Source organism: Cynocephalus volans, chromosome 15 (genome assembly GCF_027409185.1).
Source record: "Cynocephalus volans isolate mCynVol1 chromosome 15, mCynVol1.pri, whole genome shotgun sequence".
NCBI lineage: Eukaryota > Metazoa > Chordata > Mammalia > Dermoptera > Cynocephalidae > Cynocephalus > Cynocephalus volans.
Window position 1 is genome coordinate 70,862,515 of NC_084474.1, and position 25,079 is coordinate 70,887,593.

A 25,079-nucleotide genomic window follows, 5' to 3' on the forward strand; every position below is an offset into this window, starting at 1 on the left:
TGATGAACATACTAATAATATTGACTTGATCATCACATATTGGACACAAATACGGATAGTCAACTCTGTACCCCATACATAGGTATAATCAATTATGTCTCAATTCAAAAAATTAATTGAAAAAATAAATTAAAAAAATAAATTTATGATAAATAGTAGCAAAGAATCCACAGCCAGAATGAGTTGGGTTTGAACGCTGTCCTCGCTGTTGACAACCTTGACATGTGCCATCCCAAGCCTCCTGAGCCTTCATTTCCTGCTTGGCGAACGCAGGAATGCTGGCGCCTGCCCTGCACACCCTATAGGTAGGAGCTAAGCGAGATGACAGACACAGAGGCCCTCGCTCTGCTTCCGCCACTCCACAGACACCCTCAACTTCTCTGTCTTCTTGCAGTTCTCATCGCTGTCCCCACCCGCTGTGACCCCCATCCTGTCCCTAAGGACCTGCGTTCAGGGCACCGGCCACCCCCCTCTCCACTTGTGCACATTCTCTCCTGTCGCTCTTCTCTCTTCCCAGCTCTTCGCTGTCCCCTCAGCACACCCAGACATTCATTCTCCTTCTGCTGCCTTTCCCTCTTCCCTCCTCCTCGAGAGCCTCGAGCGCCCTCCCTGCACCTGTGATGTCAGTGGGATGCCGAGCACAGCTGGGTTTTCAATGCCAGTGGTTAATGCAGGGAGCTGAGGGTGACCCAATGGCAGTTTCAAGAATGGAGTGTGGAATCATGAAGATGCTGGCAAGCCGACCATCAAGTCAGCGAACGGCCCCCTGCCCAGCTTCCAAGGGTCCTGGGGAAAGCTCCGCTCTCTCCCCAGCTGGTGCAGCCTGTGCTCCAGCCGGAAGCAGACAAGAGCCAGAGACCACCCCAGGGAGATGAGCAGTGGGGAGAGTGTGTCCTTAGGCCTGCAGAAGGATTCTGGTAACTTCTGCAGTTACCATGGCAGCTGGGCTCACACAGAATCACACCAGAACTAAGCAGCAAAATCTTTAATGAAGCGACTACCTAGAGATCCCAGGTCTCCCTCACCAGCCACAGCGGCCCCTTGATCCCCAAAGCCGCTAATGAGGGACCCACTAGCACAACTCACACAAAGAACAGACCTTACCGCCCCATAAATGAGGAGGGTACCTGATCAAATATGTCATATCTGCAGCTGGAGTTTCTTTAAAAAAGACAGCAGTTATTCGTGCCACCTACCATCTCTTTCTCAGTCCAGCCCAGAAACCCAGGCAATGAATGCGTAGATAAGTACCCAAGGAGACCACGCGGCAGCCCATCCCGGAGTCCTGTAGGTTTATTCGCACTTGAAGAAGTTTCCTGAAAAGTCTTCAATTTTCAAAATGCAGCATTTTTTTAAAAGTACTTACTCAGTACCAGCACTGGGGGCAAAGCAATAAAAAAGCTAGGCCCCTGAACTCAAGGAGTTTACAGTCAAAGGGGCAGAAACACAAATAAATAGGCAATTTTACCAGTGAGGTAAGCTTAGGGTGCTGGGAGTAGGGGAGCAACAAGAAATGCTTATCCAATCACAGGTGCTCAATGAGTATTTAACTTAAATGAATTTGTTAATTGTGAAAATGATCAGTAAATGGAGCCAACACAGCAGGCACCTTCTTACCCCAGGACATTTGCACCTGTTAATCCCATCTAGAACACTCTTCCCCCAGATACCCTTGTTTGAGTTTCTTGCTGCTGCTGTAACAAATTACCACAGACTTAGAGGCTTCAAACAACACAAACATATTCTGTTATAGTTCTGGAGGCCCAAAATCTAAAATAAAGGTGTCAGCAGGGCTGCATTCCTTCTGGAAGCCTCAGAGGAAGCTCCGCTCCCCTCCCTCCTCCAGCTTCTAGAGGCCACTCGCATTCCTTGGTTCCTGGCCTCTTTATCACATCACTCCAACTTGCTTCAGTCATCGCATCTCCTACTACTGACTCACCTTCTTGCTTCCCTCTTATAAGGACCCTTGTGATGACATTGGGCACACTAAGAAATTGCAGAATGATCTCCCCATCTCAAATCCTTAAGTTAATCACATTGGCAAAGTCCCTTTTCCTATGTAAGGTGACACCTTTACAGGTTCTGGGGATTAGGATATGGACATACTGGGGAGGGGGATGTCATTATTCAGTTTACAACAATCCTCATGGCTTCTGCTCTTAAATTCTCTGTTTGGACACTCATTATCTCTGAAGCTTTCTCTGCCAATCTAGCATAAAGTAGACATACCACCCACACCTCTGGCACTCCCTGCCTTCCTTTTTTTCCCTCCATTTTATTTATCCCCATTAGAAATACTACATATTTGCTCATTTATTATTTATTGCCTCCCCTTCCATCCACTGGAATGTAAGCTCCATGAAGGCAGGTACTTTGTTGACTGTTACATCATCAGAACCTAGAACGGCACCTGGCACTTAGTAGATGCTCAGTAAGTATTTGTTAAATAAATGAAAGAATATATTCCACAGATGAGGTGGCACTGAAGATTAGAACTCAGCCAGGCAAAGGGGTAAGAGAGAGAAAAAGGGGTGGGGAGGGCTCTGGGCAAAGAGAAAACATGAACAAGACAAGAAGGCATAGTTAGTTCCAGAAACAGAAAGAGGTTTGGTATCAGTCTGTGGTGGACACTGTTGGTTGCCTGACCAGCGTCCATTCCCACATTCCTCTGCTAATAGAATCCAATTCTGAGCATATACCCACCATCCCCACACACACCTCCTCACCTAACTCAGCAGAATCTGAGCCCCTGCTTTGCTCTTTATCATGCAGCTGTGACCCCTGTGGGCTGCATTTCAGAGCCTTTCTGGTCAGCCACTGGTCTCGTCCATGGGAACTGCTGACAGGAGACAGGAGTATTATGGACTGAGCTGTGTTCCTCCAAATTCACAGGTGGAAACCCTAACCCCCAGTGTGACTGTGTTTGGAGATAAGACCTTTAAGGAGGTAACTAAGGTTAAATGAGGTCATAAGAGTGGGGCCCCAACTCTGATAGGACTGGGGTCCTTATAAGAAGAAGAAGAGACACTAGAGCTCTCTCTCTCTCTCCTGTACACACAGGCACAGAGGAAAGGCCATGCGAGGACACAGCAAGAAGTCGCCATCTACAAGCCAGGAAGAGAGGCCTCACTGGGAACCAACCCAGCTGACACCTTGATCTTGGACTTCTGGCCTCCAGGACCAAGAAAATAAGTTTCCGTGGTTGAAGCCGCCCAGTCTGTGGTGTTCTGTGGTGGCAGCCCAAGCTGACTAATCCAGGAAGGTAAAGAAAGAAAAAGCCAGGATAGTCCTTGCCCTCCTTCCCTGCCTCTAGCAGCTCTGTCTTATCCATGGCTCCTGCTCCTGCTGGACAGGCCTGCGTGGTTCCCGCTCCTGCCAGGTGACCGAGGCCCCATCTCAGACTTTGTCCTGATGCCTAGGCCTTTCTGCTTGTGAAGTTCTGAGCAGGTGCATCATCCCTTGGCTTCTCAGCCCTTCATGGCCCATGTGACCAATTCCTCTCATTCAATCTCTGTTTCAAGAACTCACAATGGGTCCCGTGTTCCTGGTTGGACCCTGCCTGACTCCTCATAGGGAACGTAAGGTGTGTGTGTGAGGGAAGCAGCACAGAGGAGGTTCAGGGCATGCAGGGGCTGCTTCACCGAAGTCCTCGCCTGCCAAACTGCAGAGCCGATGAGCAGCCGCGGCTGCAGTTCTTGCAGCAGGTGGAGGGGCATGCCCAGGACTCCATTTGAGGGAGGCCAAGTCACCAAATGTATCCACCTGCAGCACCTGGAGAACGATTCTTTGGAGCTTATATTTTCCACATGGTTGCTCCAATGCTGTGTAGACACAGCCTATGACGTTTCTTTTCCCCAAAGGAGTGACAGTGGGAAGAAAGGAGAGACAACCAAGTGAACAGAAGGCGAGGCTGAACCTCCCACCCTCTCTGGACCAAGGCATCCTGGTTCCTAAGCTGTGTCTAAACCCAAATTTACATGGTGGGTCATGCTACGCAAACTAAAGTGTCCCTTCGCAACCTTCCCTTGGCAGCCCCCGGATTCTTGTGCTTCAAAGCCGAGAACAGTAGGGGCCAAGAAAATGCAAACCAGAAACACCCCAGTCAGCAGTCTGAATACAGGATTTATCGGCTCCAAATAAGAGTGTCATATGGGTGATACAGCGAATGCCAGCTGGTGGCTTTAATTCAAAGGGCCAGCATCTCACTCTGCACCATCAATCATATGAAGCGAGCAGAAGCCAATTTGTTATTTGTCATTCTTCAGCCAAACTTCTCTCTCTCTCTCTCTCTCTCTGTCTTTGTTGGCTTGCTTTTCTCTCTTTCCTCTTCCCTTTCTTTTTCATTCTTCTTCCTCTTTCTTTTTAACATTCTTGGAAGCCCTTCCCTGCCAGTCACCGCCACAGCTACCCAGGCCGGAGCGGAGCAGCGGCGACGTGTGGTGCGCTGCAGACTTGGAAGTGAGCTAGGAGGACACGTGGGAAGGAGCAGCCCTCCCCGGAGAAGGAGCAGATAAAACACTCAAGCCTTAGACAACCTCTACTCCAATAAGAGCCATTCTTCAGGTGCACAGACGGGCAGAAAACAGAATTGAACGCTTCATCACACAGAACTGATTTATTTAAGTAATATTAGAAATGAAATTCTCCTCCAGGACAAGGCCACTGAGATTAATACATACACTGCTGATACACTTAAGGATGAAGAGGAAAAGACAACCTTCCCCGGTAGTGGCACTGGAACTAAATGGAAACAGACAATGGTAGAGCTCAGGGTGGGGCCTCCTGTCCCGAGAAGCCAGGAATCATCTGAGGTGGTCTGATGACGTGTGTCCTTTATTATCCAGGTTGGAGGGTCATCTCGGGTGGTTAGGGGAAGGGAAGCAGGTTTTAAGAGAGTATTGGCCTATTTTACAAAACAGCTAAGCGTTGTTGGAGTTTAAGAAAACCACAGATTTCAGAAAAAGGCTCAAGAGAAAATTCAGAAGTTCGATTTTTCTCCTGGCCTCTCTCCATCTGGACTAATCTGTGTTTCTGGGTGCACGCAAGTGACCCTCTGCACAGAGCCACTACACACTGAACTCCCAAGAGCCTACACGGGGATGCAGCCTGGGATTGGGCAGACAGGACGTCACTGGCCTTCTTCTTAGATTCTTAGGCTCTGGTTAATCTCCAAGCATTAAAGGTGACATATTGAGTACTGACTACTTTTTATAACCTATTTTGTCATTTCGTCATTTTCAAATACAGTGGAGATGACTGGAATCTCTCATCAGCTCTGAGAGGCCCTCAGTATCAATGACTTGATGAAGAAAGTCTTCATCAGTAAGGCCAGCATGTCCCAATGTCCAATCCTGACTCTGATATTTTATGTACAAAGTCTCAGTTGGATCTACTTAGGGTGCATGCTTTGGGGCAAGAGAGAAGTCCTTTCTTCCTAAAAAATAATATGCAAACGTTGAATCCCGAGGGAAAAAATCATTAAGAACAGAAATGATCCTTTTTTAAGTCCCCAGAATTTCTATGACGATTTGTCAGACATCAACTCTGCTGTGTGCTCTGTCTCTGTCCCTCTCTGTTCCTCCAGCACATGTCCATGGTTAGCCCTAGTCTCTCAGTCTCTGGCGTTCTCTTCCCACCCTCTTCACCTGGTCAACTCCTCCTTTCAAATCTCATCCCCGGGGAATCCCTTCCTCAGGGAAGCCTTCTCGACCTCTCCTCTGTGATACCATCTCACGGCCTCCCTGTACTTCTCCTCCTGTGCATTAATCACAATTGCAACTCACTGATTGTGATGTAATCACTTGCTTAATGCCTGTCTCTCCCTCTAGGCTGTCAACTCCATGAAGGCATCTGGCAGCCTTAAAAACGTACCACTCCAGCTCTTGTACTGCAGGGAGGGTAAGTGACCCACTGGCCCCAGCTGCAGTACTCTAAATCCACCACCACATTGTGCCGAGGCCACACTTCCCATGGGCTGCTCCCAGCCACTGACTGAACTCAGTGCTGAATGCAGGCCCATTTCTGCAGAGTGGGACTCTGACAGGCTACTTTCCTCAAGAGTCCCCTATCCACCTGGCCAAACCTTCCTGGAACTGGGCTGTAGTCTGAGACAACTCCTCCCCACTGCTTCACAGAGGCAGACTGGCGTGCAGTCTGAAGGCTCGCCCACCTCCTGCAGCTCGCTCCACCAAGCAGGCAGCAGCTCCTGCTTCCTCTGCTCTTGTCCTCAGGGCCTGGCACAAGGCCTGGTGTGTAACAGGTGCTCAACTGCTATGTGCAAAATGAATAAATGCTCACAGACCTGGTGAAGACCAGATGAGAGAATGGAACAATCACAGCAAATTTGACTCCTCCAAGGGCATGCCCTACAGAATCGATACCAATGTGCTCAGAGCCTTTGTATTGTATGGCTAAAGAAAAGAGCTGTTCTCAACATTATAACATCAGCGTCAACGTAACTGCCTTTTATTGAGCACTAAGGCTGTGTTAGGCATTGAACTGTACAATTTACAGACATTCATTTATTGAATTCTCATAATAGCAGTATGAGGTTAATCATACTCCCATTTTAAAGATGAGAAAACTGACACTTAGTAAATTAGGATAGTTTAAGTCTTCCAGTGGTGACAAAAAAACCTGACATTCTGCATCCTCCTCATCTTTCAAATAAGGAAGCTAATAAGGCTTTTGAACACACAAGGTGTAAAGTTTGACCTCCAGATCCAGAGTAGGTGAGGCCCTGGTTGACACGGGCCTCACATCACCCAGGATCATCTATGACAATGTAGTTGCTGGAATTGAGATTTGGGGACGCAAGGTCATGTCTAGAGCTTTGCTCTTGTACTGAAACTCCCTTCTCTCACTACTTCTGGCAAACCCAAATCAGTTGGCTTTTCAAGCACAATGCAAAGCCTACTCACTGACCCATTTGTGTCCCCAGTGAAAGCCAGCATTCAGCCCTTTCAAAGACAGGGCATTTTGTTATTTTCAGTCTTCATCTTATTGCTGCGACTGTGTCCAGAATTCTCTGCTAGGAGCTTGTTGTTTCCACTAGGCAATTAGAAAAGAGTCTATTTTTATTTCATTCCTCCTTTTTTTTTTTAATTCATGGGGTTTTTTTGTGTGTGTGTGGCTGGCTAGTATCGTGATGCAAAGCCTTGACCTTGGTGTTCTTCTTTTGATAAAACAATAAAATCTTCCAGTCTCCCAACAATTTTTAGAATCACTGGTTTTCCCAAGTAGCCAAGAAAATTTGACTGAGCTTCATTTTTGGTAGTTCACTTTTGGCAAATGCCAAGATGAGGCAAATCACAAAACCAACAGCCTCCATTTTTAAATTTCCAATATAAAAAATTATACCACAATATTGACTAAGCTTATTCAAACTGTACATAACATTCCCACTCTCCCAGCCCCACTGCCACTCCTGGAGATTCTGATACACCCCCCAGTGGGTAGCCACTGCCGTAGACTGGGTGAAGGCAAAATTGAAAGAATAAGTGAGCCCACCTATCTAGACAGAAATCCAATTTTGGTTCCAGGATACTTTTCCACTGAGAAACAACCTTAATAGGGGCCACTCAAGGGACAGAGGTAACGAGCTCGTGAAAGGAAGGAGATGCTGTTCCGCCCCTTGCCACTTGTCCCTGACAGACTCCAGCCTGGACTCACAGCTCTGACACCGCCCAAGTTCTTTCACCCTGAAGCAGCATCTGGTTTCCTGATTCAAGGCTCTCCTTTGTCAAAAGGGGTTCTCTCCCAGCAGGATCTTGAGTCCCTCTAATACTTGTTAAGCTTAATTGGAGTCATGTCTGAGAAGTCTCAGCAGCCTTGGAGAGTAAGGTAGTCCCAGGGAGGGAAGTCTTGTTCCTGTTCCTGGGGCTCACCAGTTGTGTTGGCCTGAATCCTACATCCAGCAAGCTGTGATATGAGCCAATCCCATAACCATTCCAGTACCTCAGTTTCCCTACTCATAAAAGTTCTGGGATTTAGGATCTTAATGAGCATTGGCTTTTACTGAATAAATTAACCAGGTGCCGGAAACATCTGTGGCTGGAAGCGGAATTTGCTGTATAAACAGAATGTAGTATTCTTATACACAGACGTAGCTAAAGCTCAAATACTAACTAAGCCTGATTTTATTCTAAGTCCTATTCAGCAGGTATCTTGGGAAAAGTGAACCTCTTCTCTTTTAGTCTAAGTTATATCTGAAGAACTCACTTTCTCTTTACTCTGCTCTATTCTACTCAGGACAAAGGTTTTCTGTAAACCGTGGAGAAATCAATAGTTTTTATAGTACCACTTTCCATTCATTTATTTATTTATTTTGCAGCTGGCGGGTATGGGGATTCGAACCTGTGAACTTTGTGTTAGAAGGCTGTGTTATAACCTCCACTTAAATTATATAACAATATTCCAAAAATAAATACCCACAGAAGAATGCACACTCCATACAGATGAGGACAATATCTGTCTTATTTAACATGGTGTCCCCAAAGCTCAGCACAGTACTGATTCGTGGTAAAAAAAAATAATTTATTGAATGAATTAATAAATAGCTCTAGAAAAAAATACTATACATTTGCATAGGCCTTTAGACTGCTTTACAGCATCTCTTTCCATCTTTTCCTCCATTTATAAATTTTTTAGGGCAGAAAATACTAAGCCACTTGGTAAACCAGTGAATTAAACTTCAAAGAAGTCAGCTTGACACAGTCAGTGGCAGAACCGAAACCAACTGAAACCTTGGTCTCTAAACATTCAATTCAGCGTTCTAGCTTTTACAACTCACTGATTCCCTTAGTCTATAGTTAGGACCAGAGAACTACAGCCTGGGGGCCAAATCCAGACCAACTGGTTTTGTAAATAAAGTTTTATTGGAACACAGCCATGCCCATTCATTCATATATCATCTATGGCTGCCTTCCCACTACAAGGGTGGAGTTGAATAGTTGCTATAGACAGCATATGGCCCATGAAGCCTGAAATATTTACTACCTGGCCCCTTACAGAAAAACATTGTCTGACCCCTGCTCTATAGCCTCCTTCCTCTGGAATCCCGTGTCAGTCCTGGGAGCTACTACTAGAAACAAGGGCTCTATGGTTACATTGTTTTGGTCATATGGCCTATACAATCAACTACCACTTAATGAATACTCACTATGGTGAGTGCAAAGAGCTTTACCCATATCATCTTATTTAATTCACCCAGCAACCCTGTGAGGTACACCTTATTATATGCATACATCATGTGATAATAGAATTGGCCTGAACCATATGAAATCGTCATTTTTTTTGTAAGTTAAATACTGGCAATTCCATGTAGATCAAGCTAATACTACTATCTCCATTTTACAGATGAGAAAACAGAAGCCACCAGCACATTGGTACACAGTTAACAAGTGAAAGTGCTCAGATACTAACCAGCTCTGTACCTAGGGCAGCCACTAGCTTTACTGCTTCTTAAGACTTTACACTTCTTTACTAAAAGTTTTGCTAATTTTGAAGTAAAGAACCTGCTTTCATGCTGCTTAAGCAAGCTTTTCTTAAAAATTATTTGACCAGAAAAGGTTTTTATGTTTTTTGGGGTTTTTTTTTTTTTCCCCTAAGTAGCATCTATGAGTATTGCACAAAACCAGTGTTCCTTGGAACAGACTTTGGAAAACAACTGCACTCCTTCCATCCTCATCAGAGAGCCTGCAACATTTATAGGTCCTGCCATCTTCGTTCCCCTGGCTGTAGCCATCTCATATTTCTCCAGAATGCCCATCCTCTGGTATGCCCAATTTGAGACGACACACTGTACCTTGCTGCACAGGCACATGGAGCCTAAAATAACCTGAATTGTCCATATACTATTGCTGTGAGCTAATTCCACTTACAGGAATAATAAAGCTCCATTCTTATGTGGCATGGGATGTTCATTTCATACACTTTAACCATCCCAGACCTCCCATTTGTTATGCAAATAAACTACATCTTCCATCAAAACTGCTCACTCTTCTTCTAAGGTCAAGTTCTATTTTGGATTTATGTGCCTAATCAGTTGCAGGCTTTTTTCCAGTAGTAGAATCCAAAATTGGAAGCTCCCTTCTAGTCCAGGTCAACTAAGCAGCATGGTATATGCTTAGCTGGTTTTTTTATTTTTTTCTCCTTTGGTTTATTTTGCAGCTGGCTAGTACAGGGATTGAGCCCTGGACCTTGGTGTTATCAGCATGACGCTTTAACCAACTGAGCTAACCAGCCAGTCTTTTCCTTCTTTTTAAAAGAGAGAACAATTGCTTGTAGATATCAGGTTTACAGCCAGGGCCCCATTTACTACAAATTTTCTTTAGGAATAGAATGTTTATAACTTGTCATAAGTGTCCTCTTCTGCCCCCTCCTAAAATATTAACTTGGTAGGGAGGTTAGAAATCTATCATAACCAATAACAGACATCCATGCACAAAAATAGCAAGTATCAAGTTTAATATTTTATTGCCATATTTTGCAACAACTGGTTAGGCAGCTGCTACTGTTATCTTCCAATTACTTCTCATTTTTCCAGAGTTTTAAATGCAAGCTGTAACAAATTAAATCTAAATTTCTATATGCTCTAAAAAAAAAAAAAAAAGACTTTCATAAAATACTGCAAAAAAAAAAAAAGTCTTAGTGGAGAGGAAGAAAGGGATATTGGCAGCAAGACAGATGAGAATTCTATTCTCAATACTTCCAAATCATTTGTTTCAATTGCCTTAAGGCATGCAGATATGCTTTCTCCTAAACCTAAGTGGTTCAGGTGTTTTCTATTCTGAGTAGGCTCTTAGCATTGAGACTTTGCAATTTGCTGAAAATACACTTCTCCCTGCAATATTATGAAGGTGCTCAAGAAGAAATTCCTTCACCGAATGTTGAGCATCTCACATGCTCCGGTGTAATACACTATCCACGGTGCTCAAATCACAAATCTCTCAAAAGACAATATGTCATATTTGGGGAATACATGCTGAAAGAAAATCGTATGTGTTTCCAAGGCAGAGAACAGTGTGATTATTTTTTTCCAACATCAACATGCTTTTCTTCATAAACGATGGGGCTTGTGTTTAGAAATTATATTTTCGCTAGAAAAATAACCCATCTTCTAATCTGTTTTTGTGTTTTATCTGATTCCTTGACCCTAATTAGAGGGAGTTGAGGGTGACAATGAGGCAGATTGTCACCATTTCACTCCCTTCTGCAGCCAGAATTCAACATAGGTTTAAAAACAGAATGAATGTCACTGAGGCTTTTCTCAGTGCAAAGTTATGAAGTGTCACACACTTGCTGTCATTTTGGACAAAGTATTTACATTCCGGCAGTTGCAATCAGCACAGTCAGGTAAACAGGCCCTTCCATTGTCAGGCTCATGGCATGGGAGGCTCTCTGGACCTGTGGATCATTCCAGCCTTTTGCTTTCCCCCTACTCTTCCTCCTCTTCCTTCATTGCTTCAGGTAACTATTACCTTTAACCACTAGACAGAGATGGCTACTCTATAATGATGTATTGTATTATGTGTTCTCAATATCATCTGGCAACCTGAAAAAAAAAAAAAATAGAAGAAGAGAAAAGAAAAAGAAGATTTCCATGCCTTATTTCAGATCTGATTTTTAAAATACACATCCAGATTCGGGACCTCTGTGAAGGCTGCAAACTTAAGCAAGCAACAGAATGACCTGGTGCTCTGGTTAAAACACAGGAGGTTGGTTCGGATCCACCTTCACAGGGGCCTGGGAATTTGCATTTCTAAAAAGTTTGCAGATGATGCCTATCCGAGAGCCACACTTTGAGAGCCACTGCCCTTGGTTAAGTCACTTGAGGGTCAGGACTTATACTGCCCTTTTGTCCCCAGTGTTGAGCGCGTTTCTTTGCTGAATGAACAACACCAGAAGGTGCGCTACAGTCAGAAAACTCATGATGATCACTGTGACATTAAGATATTTACACACTGGTGTACATCTGCAATTCCTGGCTCATGCTACTCTCTGACCTTCTCCTGCCCTCCTTTCACCTGCTCCTTTTTCTCCCTGAGGCAGGAAATTCTCGGACCTACCTTGCCTGGTTGTAGGTCATAAGACCCCCATTTCAGGAGGGGTCCTGCCCCATGCCCGAGGAAGGAATGCTGCACGGAGGACAAGAAGAATCTGAACACACAGGCCTTGCGGGTTCCTCCATCCAGTCTGTTAGTGTTAGATCATACCCCTTTTTGTCTAATCACATTTCTACATGGTTGTCCATGCTTCAATCATGCTTACATCATGAAGCTTCCATAAAAACCCAAGAACACAGGGTTCAGAGAACTTCTGGACAGCTGAATGCGTGGAGGTGCCTGGAGGGCGGCTGCCTGGGGAGGGCATGTAAGCTCCACGCCCTTTCCCCTATACCTCACCCTATGCATCTCTTTGTCTGTATTCTTTGTAATATCCTTTATAATAAACTGGTAAACGTTAAGTATGTGTTTCCCTGAATTCTGTGAGACGCTCAAGCAAACTAATCAAACCCAAGGAGTGGGTTGTGGGAACCGTGATTTATAGCTGGTTGGTCAAAATTTCCAGCGGTCTGGATCTGAAATGGGGCCTAGTCTTGGGGACTGAGCCCTCAACCTGTGAGATCTGACACTATCTACAAGTAGACAGTGTCAAAATTAAATTGAATTAAGCGACACCCAGCTGGCGTACCCTGCAGAACTGCTGGCTTGCTTGCCGGTGGGAAGAAATCCCCATAAAAAAAAAAAAAAAAAAAAAAGGTACATTTGTTGATAGAAGTTGGTCTTCTGTGCTGATAAATTGCGCTGTGAGAGTACAGAATAGAAAAAAACTGAGTTTTTCTCCCCTCTCCTCTTAATCACCGTTTTGAAAGTCTAAGTTTGTAATTCTACTTTCGTCCGGCAGTGATGCTCCATTTGCAAAGCTAAAACCCACTTGCCAAATTAGAGATAAAGAGAGACTCAGAAGTGCTGAACTGAAAGGGTAAGCAGCATTCAACTCTTTTTAAGAAAAAGTGCCATTCCTATTGATTGGTTGGTTTTTCTTCCAAGAGGTAATGAGAGGCAACCGTCTAGTACATAGATGGAGCACCAGGAGAAGATAATCTTTTTGTCCAAGTGTGCTTTAAATTGAGAGCAATGATTTACTGCTACTGCTGAATATAATCAGAATTCACGGAGGATTTGCATCACCACAACACTTCTCAGTGAGTACCCCAAAATCGCTACAGCCATCAAGATGGGGAGATTGCCATCTGAGACTTGCCACATTCATCAAAATGCAAAATCAACACCTTCCCTTTCTCCCTCTCCTACTGCAGATGATTTTTGAATTTCTGTACATTTGTGAATTCACAGAAGCATGAACAGAATGACATGAACATCACAAATGCAAATATATTTGTTCCTAACAAATTACTCGTTTCCCTTCCATAAGTTTGGGAGTGGGAGGGGACGAATTCCAGGGACTCCACATTACCACTGCAAAATCACAAGTTTAGAAGCCAGAGGCAAAGGTAAATTACAGTTTTCCTAAGTTTTTTGGTCAAGAGTGGCTCTTAAACAGCCCCCTCCCTCCCAATATTCTTTTTCCAATGCCGATTTGTACTTTAATATAACTGACATCTGCATCTCTAAAGAAATACTTCACTGTCAAAAGAATCTAGCTTAATTTTGACTGCTTGAAATGTTTTCATCTCAGACCAAATTTAGAATACCCCACCACCTGTTTATACCACCCATCTCCAGCAAAGTAACAAAAGCTCACCTCTTCCATCCACTTCCCAGCTGGAACAGTTAGGTGATGGGGAGATTTAAGAGGTTTTTAATTAGCCCCTAACTCCTTGTTCCTTCTTGAGAGTGCAATCTTTGTGCTCCACATGCTACACAGAACACACCTCAACTCCAAGGAGCATCAGAGAGTGTCTTGCTAACAGAAAGGCTCAGTCATCTAAGGGGCAACATTCAAACTCTTCAAAAACTGCTAAGGCATAGAATAATACAAAAGAAGGATGAGTGATCTAGGCTATTTTGGAAACAATGGTTAAAGCTCTTGGGACCTGTTTTCACATCTCAGAATGGGGGTGTTAGTAGTGGTAGACAGAGAGGGCAAGGTCCTCTCCTGCTCTGAAATTCTACTAACACATTTGCAAAATAACTTTTATTCTCCCATTACTTCTTATGGCTGCACCTTTTCAAATCTAATGAGGGAAATAGTGAATAAGCCTTGGCATATACACAAGTTAGGTGGTTTTTATTTTTATTTTTTATTTTTTGAGGTTGAAAGGAACAGAAACCAACTGAACATTGACGAAGAAAAAAAAAGTCAGTGTTATTAAGAAGACTCAAATGTGTTTTTGTGAGATCCAAGGGCAAGACTCTCAACAGCCCATAGAAAGGGACTGGAAACAGAAAATCCAAATGTCAGGAACCAAGAAGCAGTCTTTCATTCTTGCTCTTGCTGATTCTTCCCCCATGCTGTCTCTCCACTACTCAGCCCTGAATTACAAAATAGTCAAGAGGTTAGATAGCCTCCATGCAAGAAATGAGCCCAGATGGACACTAGGATATCTTAATCTTAATTCCTGTTTATCAGAAAAGGGTCATTAATTGGGTAGGTGTCCACTCTGGTCCAATCATAAACACAGACACTAGGAGCTCACCACTGGGATCTATGAATTTAGGTGATGAGGTAAATTAGGGGGTAAAACTGCTCCTAGAAATCGGTGGGGGTAGAGGAGAGAGTGGTTCACCACGGAAGTGAAGATATCACATGAATAGGAATAGAAATTGAAACAAGAACTATTTTCCTAGAATCATGTTGAGAAGGGAGGTCGTGCCATGTACTGGTAAGAGTACAATGGCACCAGGATGCAAGACCTGAGCTCCAGCCCTGGTCTTGCCACCTTATGGTGAGCTGCCTTTACTCCATCCGGAGCAGGAACTGTATGTGCCTCACTCCCTTAGTACTCTCAGCACCAAGCACACTGGCTTCGTAATGCATGTGCACTCTTTTCTCATTGCAAATGAGAAAATACATGAGCAAGTACTTTGTAAACTGTAAAATAATTACTTATTTGGAGATTGCTCTTACAAGCTGGTTCAAATACAATGTAATTTTTCTATTCACTTTCTTCTCCAAGTACTTGGGCCTTCTGCCTCTATAACAGGGGTCCCCTCTGGCAGGTATGCAATATGAAAGACTGCAAGCCAAAACAATACCTCCCATCCATTAAGACTGGATGAGATATTTCATGCAGACAGCACATGCATTTTGTATTTCTTTGGCCCATTGACTCCTGAGAGTGCATTTCTGTTATACTACAGTGAGCTAGAAATGGAAAGCATCAGCTGCAATTCCTCTTAGTATCTCATTAGAAGTCTAGTTTCTTTCCCCTTAATGCACATGAAGACCTTTCATTAGCAATAACAGGAGCTGCACACAACAAAGAGAAAACTAGACCCTCACCATTGTGACCTAGGAGATGAGGTTACTGGGACACTTGCCTGCCTGATTGGAGAATTATGTCATTCAGAGATGCATAATTAGATCAGGGGGAAAATTAACATCTGTATGACTGTTTGATTTTGGCAGCTGGCCGGTATGGGGATCCGAACCTTGACCTTGGGTTATAACACTGCACTTTTGTAATTATTTTAAAAAATAAAATGCAATTTAGAAGCCCAAAATGGAGAAGGGCAAGAATCAAAACTAAAGAATCATAGGCAGATTAAAATTAGGAATGAGTTAAGCAAGTGAAAGCCAAATGACAAGATAAACAAAGGTGGGGAAAGATTACCCATGGGATTTGACAAAATAAGAAGCATTTCCAATATACACAAAGTGAGACATTGGCAAGAGAGACTATGGTCCAAGAAGAGAAGGCAAGGACCATTTACCGTCAGAAGCGGTAAACACTGCTGAAAGTTAAACAAATCCTTTGCCTCCATGTCCACAAAGGAAGATGGAAGATGCCAATAATGGCTGTGCCCTGGAAAAGGGTCAATGAAAAGAAATATTACTGAAGGAAAAAAAAATGACACCTGAGTTTATGTCTTGAGGTTGACTTAAAGGCCAGAAGCAATAAAAATATTTTTCTACTGCAATCAACTTTAAATAAGGACACTTGGAAATGGGCCGCTCTGCATTGTTAAGGATCTGATGAAGAAGTGGTAGAATTTTTCACTTTTGTTCAAATGTAAAAATAGTAATCTTTGGGTTAAAAGAGAAAACCATTTTTTTAAACAGGACATCAGGAAATTAGCATTTTCTTATACTTTTTGGGGGGGGATGCACAAAGAACCTGAACATTTATCTGCAACCTATTTAAAAAGACTCCATGCAAGTCCTAGAGTAAGCCTGAATTCAGCACTCTACTATCTCCTCAACTAATGACAATTCCAGGGCATACTTAAGTTAGTAAGAATCTGAGGCTGTATTTAATCTTTGGCAGACTCCTTGCCATTAATTCAATGAAAAGACTGAAAATAAATGGCCTAACTCATAATTAAAATAAAATGCAACTGACCTCAACATCTAATCCCATGGAATCAAACTGTGACCCTAATAAACTGATTACATGGTCACTGATGTGAGGGCTTACTTAGCCTCTGAAAACAAGGAGGATGCAGGCAGTCAGAGAAAAAAATGTCTGGGATAGACCAAACTCCTACTGAAGGGCCCAAACTCCCCAAGTTGGAGGTGATGGCTCTTGGAAACCATTCCTGCATAAATGGACCGTGTCTCTAAAATCACTTATTGAGGCTCCCACATAGCCATTCTGAGTTCTGCTGGTAGCTGTGGAGCCAAAGACTTAAGGTTTACTATAAGGAGAGTCCATTTATGTAAAAAGTCGGCAATGGGTCCGTAACAGTTTGCTCCAGCAAACTATAATTTCTCATCAGTTCTGGTCCCCACAATCCCATTTCCTGTCTCCTTTAATTTGGAGTCAGATCAACCCGTTCCAATCCATCGATGGTTCGGAGTCCAATTTGGGAGTCACAGCCCAATAAGCAGGTTCTAATTCCTGCACTGCAGCACTCTTAGATTATGGGATGCAGAAACCATGCACTGATTTTCAATATTAATAGATCCAGATCTTCATCCTTCCCTTCATTAACTGTGTACTAATCACTGTTACCCCTTCCATACATCCCAAGTGAGGAAGGTATCCTCTATTGATACGTCCCTAAGCACTACCAAGGCACTTATAATTTCATCTTTTATCAGCTTATATGAGCTCATCTTCCTCCCTTGGGGAATTTGCGAACTGATGAGTAAGTTTGTAACATCAGGAGTGCTCAACACATCACAGGCACTTGATAAATAACTTGGTAAATGAAAGAAAAAAAGGATAAAAAAATATAGATCATAGAAAAAGATGCCCAGTGAGAACAGAAGAAAAAAATGGGCAAATAGTATGCTAAATAACTAATTTGGTTGAGAAATATTTACTATAAAAATGGAGTTTACAACTAAAATAAAAAATTCTTTCATTAACATTCTAATATTCACACACCAGAGTTCAATGTTTCCAAAGTAAAGCTGGCCCAAGTTTTCTAAAGTATATGTTAAAAAAAAAAACCATAGTGTGAACAATGTAGTAACATTTTAGAAGACACCAAAATTTAAATATTTAGATGCTGTAAATGAGAAATCACACCAAGCTCCACTAATTAGGTTAACATTAGACAACCACACTTCAATTTCTAAGCTTCTATAAATGGCAAAAAAAAAATTATTTTAGTTTACATTAATATTAAAAGAAGTTATTTCAAGCAGGTTAAAGAAGGTGCATTCTCAGATTTTTCATTAAGAATAATGCTATATTTTCCAGTACTTTATAAGGCATTAGCAATTATTACAAGGTTAATGTCAAATATGTTTTACTTTCTTGGTTCTTAACATTCAATTTTCCAGTAGATTAACATGCTAGCTCTTCCTGTTTTTCTGTTCTTGGGTAAGTGAATGATTTATTAGATCTGGTACTCAGTTTATAGCTTTTCTCATTTCAACTTGAAGAAACTACAAATATTTATAGAAGATGAACCACATGTATTTTGTTCCTGAAAAATGTCAGAATATAGCACTCAAATCAAATGCCAAACAGAAGCTATTGCATAACATTACATACATACTGTGGTAATTTAATTTCCATCGACATGTTTTCCTAAACAGTTTTTCCCACTACAATAATTCCTAAATCAAAAACTACTGAAATCTTCCATTAAGTATGCACTCACATATTACTACATTATGGAAATCTAAATAATAAGGAATTTTTTAAAAAATCACACCTTTGAAAAACATAACTGAATTGATTCTGTTAATCTTGTACCACGCTAAACACAGTAATTAAGGTTATGTTTGAATTAATTTTCATTCCTTTTATTTTGTTCTCTGATACTTCTAGGGTGCTTTGTTTAACTCCACAATAAAATTCCTAGGTAATTAGAAAACAGAGAAATGAATCAATGGCGTATACAATCCACAAAGGCAGGAAGCATGACCAGTTTTGTTTATCAATAAACTCCCTCTGCCTAACACAGTCACACTCAAATATTTGTTGACTCAAATAAGAAATCACCATGGGTGGGAGTACAAATCAGTAGAACTTTTCTTGAAGGCAATTTGGCAATACAGGTAAAAAGCCCTAAAATTTTACATACCCCTTGACCAGTAAAGTCCACTTCTAGGAATTTATTCTAGGGAAGTAATTACATATGTGAGAAAATACGTGGATTTCAGAATGCTCAAGGCCCTGAGATTTTAAAAGCAAAATCCAGCTAACAACCCCAGATCTTGGATAGGTTGCCTAAGAGAGGTATCCCTCATCATGAATACATATTGAGTGCATGCTATACTCCAACCACTGTTCTGCGTGCTTTACCCCAATCCCCAATGAACTTCTTTAACACTCACAATCACCCTACAAAGTAATACGCTTGTCTGCATGTCTCATCTCATCTGGATGAGGACAGTGAGGCACAGAGAGGTTAAATAACTTGCCTAAGAACGCACTAAAGAAGGGCCAGGTTTTAATCCAGCTGCCTGATCCTAGAGCCTGAGTGGTGCCTTCAAAACAATGTTGTCAAAAAAACAGATTTCTCATCTTTCCTGAGCCCTTTGCTCATTTCCTTTTCTGATAATCCTCCTAGGGGATCACCAACTAAGTCTCACAGATCTCATTGATTTTAGTGTTACACAAATAGCAGTATCTTTGATAATCTTTCAAATATAAAATTATTAAAATATATTGTTTCCAACATATTACTATGCATATTACTATACTTGATTCCTCTTTCCCCACTCATCAGTCACAGTTAGCAGAATTATATTTCACAGTATGGAAAGATAAACATGAAGTTCTAAATAAAACAAAATACACAGTGAATTTCATTTTCATATGAAATATAGTCTTTTGGTGAAGTAATTTTGTTTATAAAATTCCTATGAGTATGGGGACTGGCTAACTATCACCTGAAAAGATGAAAAGGTGAACCTATGGGAAGTGAGCCAGGTATATCCAGGCCTGGGAAAAAAGGGTGCCTGGGCAAGAACACAAAGCCTCGGCTTCCAGGGGTGCTCATTTGGGAGCAATTAAGTATAAAGATTCAGGTAGGTGCCAGTGCCGCAGGCTCGGGAGTTGGGATAAGCACCACTGGATCTGGTTGAAACGCAGCACCTGAGAGGTAGCAAAGGTAGTGGAGCCTGTAGGTCTGAGCCTGATGAAGCTTCTGATCAAGACTTGTTCTATCTTTTGGAAATAAACAAGTATAAGCAAAACAAAAGTAAGCTAGATAAAAGACAACTAAAACCAATTAAGCAAACAGTCAAGATTTTGTAAATATTTTATTATTGGCTAAAAAGACAACATTACAACCAAAGATGGCAATAATATTAAAGGGATCTTCTGTGCTTTTTGATATGCAAATACATTTCTTCTAAGAGTTCCCTGGTGTGATCTCAAGAGTCCATGTTAACTCCTTTTCTGGAAACTTCCTTTTCTTAGTTGTTATATTCTTGAAGAGCCTGGGCCATGAAGAGTTTGCCTAAGTTTTGGGCAGTGAACTCCTTGATGTTCTGGCAGTAAGTATTAATCTGGCCTGTGCATTTGAGAGAGAAAGTCATAATGTTTCACAAATTATAAAATGACCTAGAACACTAGTTAAACAAGAAAATCAGCATAATAGAGAATCACCAGTATTTTGTCTTATTCTGAATTAAGAGTTTATAAGAATCAATTCTATTTTTTCATAAAGGATAAGGAATATAAATTCTTTTGAAAATAAGCTATCTTATTTTCACTGTTAATCACATGGAGAATGAAGAAAAACTATCCATTTTTAAAAAGTTATCAGCCATAAGGACATACTAGCTATCAATCAAAAGTACTGACTATGCAGATCAGACTAACGCTGTACTAACACAACTGAGAAAAGAGCACTGGCTCTCCTTAGCAGGTAGAAAGGCGATACCAACAAAATTAAATCACAGAACTGCAGAACAAGTGGACCCACCTGACCCAGATGTGGTTTTCAGTCAGTGCTTCAGAAATGTTACAGGTTCTTCCCTCTAGCCAAGACACAGCTAGATCATACGGCCCACTTGGAGAAAGGGCTCCATCACCACTTTTCATGTCTTAAAACCAAAACTAATCTGATGCAACAGTTACACGTTTCTTCAAAATATAAGAACTACTATTCTGTTTGAAATAGACCTTAAGGAAGGAATCATGTCTTGGTTTCCCAAATTTAATTTATATGTGTATTAAAAAGTTCTAAGGAATTTGGATTTTATCCCAAACTAAAAATATCAATAAAATTGAGAAAGTGCAGAAGATCAGCTTTTCTTTGAGTAGGGCTTTCACCCTAATAAATCTTCCACAGACAACTAGCTGATTGAATCAAACAGCATTTAACATTTCTCTAGAAATAAGATTTTGGCCAAGTAAGAGCATGTTATATACTCAAAACCAAGTCCTAGTGTAGGACACAAGATCTCTACCAGTTAAACGTGGTGTTAAATGTTAAGTATCCCCAAGGAAAGTTCATCCAGAATTACACTAATGTTGCCACAATTAAGTCAAAATAAGGGAAATATTTTCTACAAGTCAGAAAATTCAATTTGATTCAAATACGCACTTTACAGTGCTAAGGTAGAAGATGAAAAGGGTTTGAGCTAAACGATCTTTTGCACTGTGAGACTGTAAACGTTTTTTCTTGGTTTCCATGAAAGACGACTGAAATAAAACCTTTCTGTTTTAGGTAGTTTATAAATGCCATCTCAAAAATTTTTACATACACACAGAGTGAAGCACTGAAAGGATCTGAGAAATAACAAAGACTTAGAAATTCTTAAATTTCAGAAATTATAGGTGTTAGATTCAAATTCATCCTTCAATCATTTTAAATACATTAGCTTTTACAGCATACTTTTCGGTTTGTAAGCTTCTCATTGTCTTCTGCTTCCTACAGAACAGAGAAAACCAGCCATGGTTTATACTGGCTAACCATACCTGCGATGAGCAGTGAATCCATCCTGGCAGGGGGCTGGGGTGGTTTGAAGAGTTTGGACAGATCCTCCTCAGGGAGGGGGGGCTCTCCTCGGCTCTGGCGCTGCATATTCTCCTGCTGGCGACGCTGTTGATACTAAGATGCAAGGGGGAAATAATTCGGTTACTTTTCTCTATCTGAGGAGAAAACAAGACCCCCCCCCCCCCCCCCACTTATCCAACTAGCAAAACCCCATTGTCCTGAATTCCAATCTCAGTTTTATAAGTGGTACATTTGGTAACTTGTTTCTAAGAAGCTAAATATGGCAACAGTAAAAGAAAATTCCTTTGTTGTAAACTCTAATCACTTTGAGCTTAAGAGTCCAAACCTAATTATTCAGAAAACAAAACCAGGGGCTGGTCGATTAGCTTAGTTGCTTAGAGCCTTATAACACCAAGGTCACGGGTTGAATCACCTTACCAGCAAGCCGCCAAACAAATAAACAAATAAAAAAGAAAACAAAACTGGTTATGTAAGTAACGGGAGGCATAAAAGGCAAAGAAGCTCATGACCTTATCATTTATGACAACGGGATAAATGATTCATCCTAATTTTAGTAACTAAGTAATGAACTACTACACTGGGCAATGCTTTTCAACTTTATCCCTATTGACCTAAAAGAACAATATTGATGATGTTATTACTGTTGTGTTCACTATTATTACTATTCTTAACAGATCTGTACCTTAGCTCTATAACTAAGAATAAACCCTAGCTCAGACAATGCTTCAAATACGGGTTGAGCGTCCCTAATTTGAAAATCTAAAGTGCTTCAAAATCCAAAACTTTTTGAGCACCAACGTGATGCTCAAAGGAGCATTTCAGATTTTAGATTTGGGATGCTGAACTGGTTAAGTACTGCAAGTATTCTTTAAAAAAAAAAAAAAAAAAAAAAAAAAAATCTGAAACACTTCTTGTCCAAGTATTTCAGATAAGGGATATTTGTCCTGTACTTTGTACTCTAGATTTCCGTGGTTCTCTGAAGAGAAGGTGGGAACACACATAGAAGCATAGATCAACTATAAACTTCTAGATCAATTACAATTGAGTTAACAGTGGACTGCTCACAATAGTGGGGAAAATAATATCCCACACAGCCTTAAAAGGTCATGCAGTGAGAAACTAAAGTGGGCTAGTAAAAATTTAAAGTCCCTGGATTCCTATGAAAACCAAAGGAAATGACAGTTTTTCTTAAAGAAGGGGAGTAACTTACTTTGTGCAGATTCCTGCAGTCATGAGTGCACACGAGAGCACACATACGAATAAAAGCGCATGAGAGCACAAGTGAGACAAATCTAAAATGGGTTATGAATGGCGCTGGTAAGTGTGAACAAACATCAAATGCAACATTTTAAGGCATATTAGAACTTGGAAAAATATCTGTTAAGACTGGTTTCCAGAATGACCTGTCTCATAGGTAACAGACATTCAATTAGACACCTCAGGTGAGTCCTTCACCTATAGGAAGAACCAGAAGGAGAATGAAATCAAACTGGGGTAGGTTTTTTTGCTTGTTTTGGCTTTTTGTGTCTTTTGTTTTGTTTTGTTTTTCCAGTTTACCAGGGATTTGTAACCACCATCTTTTCAGTTAAACAAAATACTTTACAGATTTATACATGTTTTCTCAATTGTAAGTGTGGTAGAGACAAAGGTATTTTACATTTCACTATATATATAAACTCTGATATTAAAAAAATTTTTTTAAAATACGATTTTCTCAGAACCACTTAGGTGTGCTTAGAATTCTATATTTAACAACACCCTGTTTAAAGTACATTTAATGAACACAGAATAGTGATAAATAAACACCACTTTCACAGATAAACATTCTGGAATCAACTTACCTATGAATCAAATGCTAAGAATATTTTAGAACAATATAATCCAAAAACAATATTCCTGTAACTGTAAAAAACATGTAGCCTTGAGGCAAAACTAATATAGAAAAGGTTAAATGACCATAGCAGTATATACGTGCATATGACAATATTCAGGTAATTCTAGGGTTTTTGTCTGTATTATACTATCTATTTCACAGCAGTTGGTCTATCATTTCCTATCAAAATTGCTTTCTCTTAATCACAATTGCTCAGTTTTTTAAATGAACTGAAGATTGCTAACTATGCTGCAATGAGCCACTACCAAACCAATTATAGTTAGTAAAGAAATGAGCTGTGACACTCTGGAATCTCTTTGCCTCTGATTTTCTCAATAAATGTATCTCTTATTTGCATAACCTTGGCATTATACTCTGAGCTTAATATACTGGCTCTCTTTAAGACAGAGATTTTCAAGTACAACATGTAAATAATACATTAGAGGAACATGCTATATAAAGAAAATCTTTTAAAATATGATACAGAGTTACTAGCTAAAGGTCAATGCTTTACCTAAGATAACTTAGATCATTCTGAAGATGCCTCTTGAAGTATCACCCTTAGAAAGGAATGTTTGTTGAATTCTTCAAAAATACCAACCTGATGTTTCTGCTGCTGCTGTTTACTAGTATTCCTCATGTATGTGTTATATTTAACTATATCTTGGCTCATTTCATCCACTCTGTCCATCAGCAACTGTAGATTCTTTCCCAAATGGTTGCTGAAATGTAAAGTACGTACATCGATATGTAATACTTTGTTATGCTTTGCCACTGCTCTAAACAGTTGCGATATTAACTTGATCTGCCTTTTGCTAAAAGGATGAGAGCACACACATGAATAAAAGCAAGAGTAGAGGAAAGAATGGGAGTCGGTTTCTTATTAAACTTTCCATATTGAGCCTACAACTGTAATCTCAGGGGTATCTGAAATAGCTTTTCTTATTGTGAGAGCATAGGCATGTTAAGGTAGGAACTGTTAAACATACCTAGTGAGACAACTATAATGCATATTTCTTAAAACCAAGTTTAACTTAAGTTCAGTACTTCTGAACCCTTTTCTTTAACAACCCCCGACTCCCTGCCCGCCCCACCAAAATGTGCTCCAGAGCATATAAACCAGAAGTCAAAGGAAAAAACCATGCAAACAGACTAAGACTTCTGGCACATGATTTCTCTATCCAGCAGGTTCTGAAAGAGCAATAACAGCATTTCTTCTGCATGGCCAGATGAAGAGGCCCCTTTCTTCTTGCCTTTCATAGAATCTGTAGTACAGTCTTTCATACTTCTTTTTCTCTACAGAAATTTCTATTGCAGCTCAGCTACAAAAATCTTTTTGTAAACTGATGCCAATGATTGGTACAATGACCACCATATTCATTGATTTCTACCTGCAACACTCTACACTGAAAAGCCTGGACAGCTACTATACATATATGCTCTAAAAATAGTCAGCTGACAAACAGTAGTTATCCATTTGTTAATTTCAAACTAAACTCCTATTACATGCCAGCCTCAGTATCAGGGAAGAGGGAGACAATAGTGAATGAGACATACATGGCCTCTATCTCATTGAGCTTATAATTGATTAGGGAAGAGGGAGGGAAAGGGGGAGGTGAAGAGACACTTACTTTAGATAGCATGGTCAG

At 41.0% G+C, this 25,079-nt stretch overlaps 1 protein-coding gene across 2 annotated transcripts in view; it reads right to left on the reverse strand.

Annotated features, from left to right (window-relative positions):
• Positions 1–19,838: 19,838 nt before the first annotated feature.
• EIF3H (eukaryotic translation initiation factor 3 subunit H) overlaps positions 19,839–25,079 on the reverse strand; it is a 100,668-nt gene continuing 95,427 nt past the window's right edge. The window contains exons 6-8 of one of the 2 annotated variants that reach the window (XM_063079696.1): positions 24,032–24,152; positions 21,518–21,650; positions 19,839–20,105 (exon numbers count right to left, since the gene is read on the reverse strand). In XM_063079696.1, coding sequence (XP_062935766.1) covers positions 20,008–20,105; positions 21,518–21,650; positions 24,032–24,152 — 352 coding nt within the window. In that variant the 3' untranslated portion in view covers positions 19,839–20,007. The remainder of the gene's footprint in view (positions 20,106–21,517; positions 21,651–24,031; positions 24,153–25,079) is intronic. The other variant, XM_063079697.1, reaches the window with a different exon arrangement.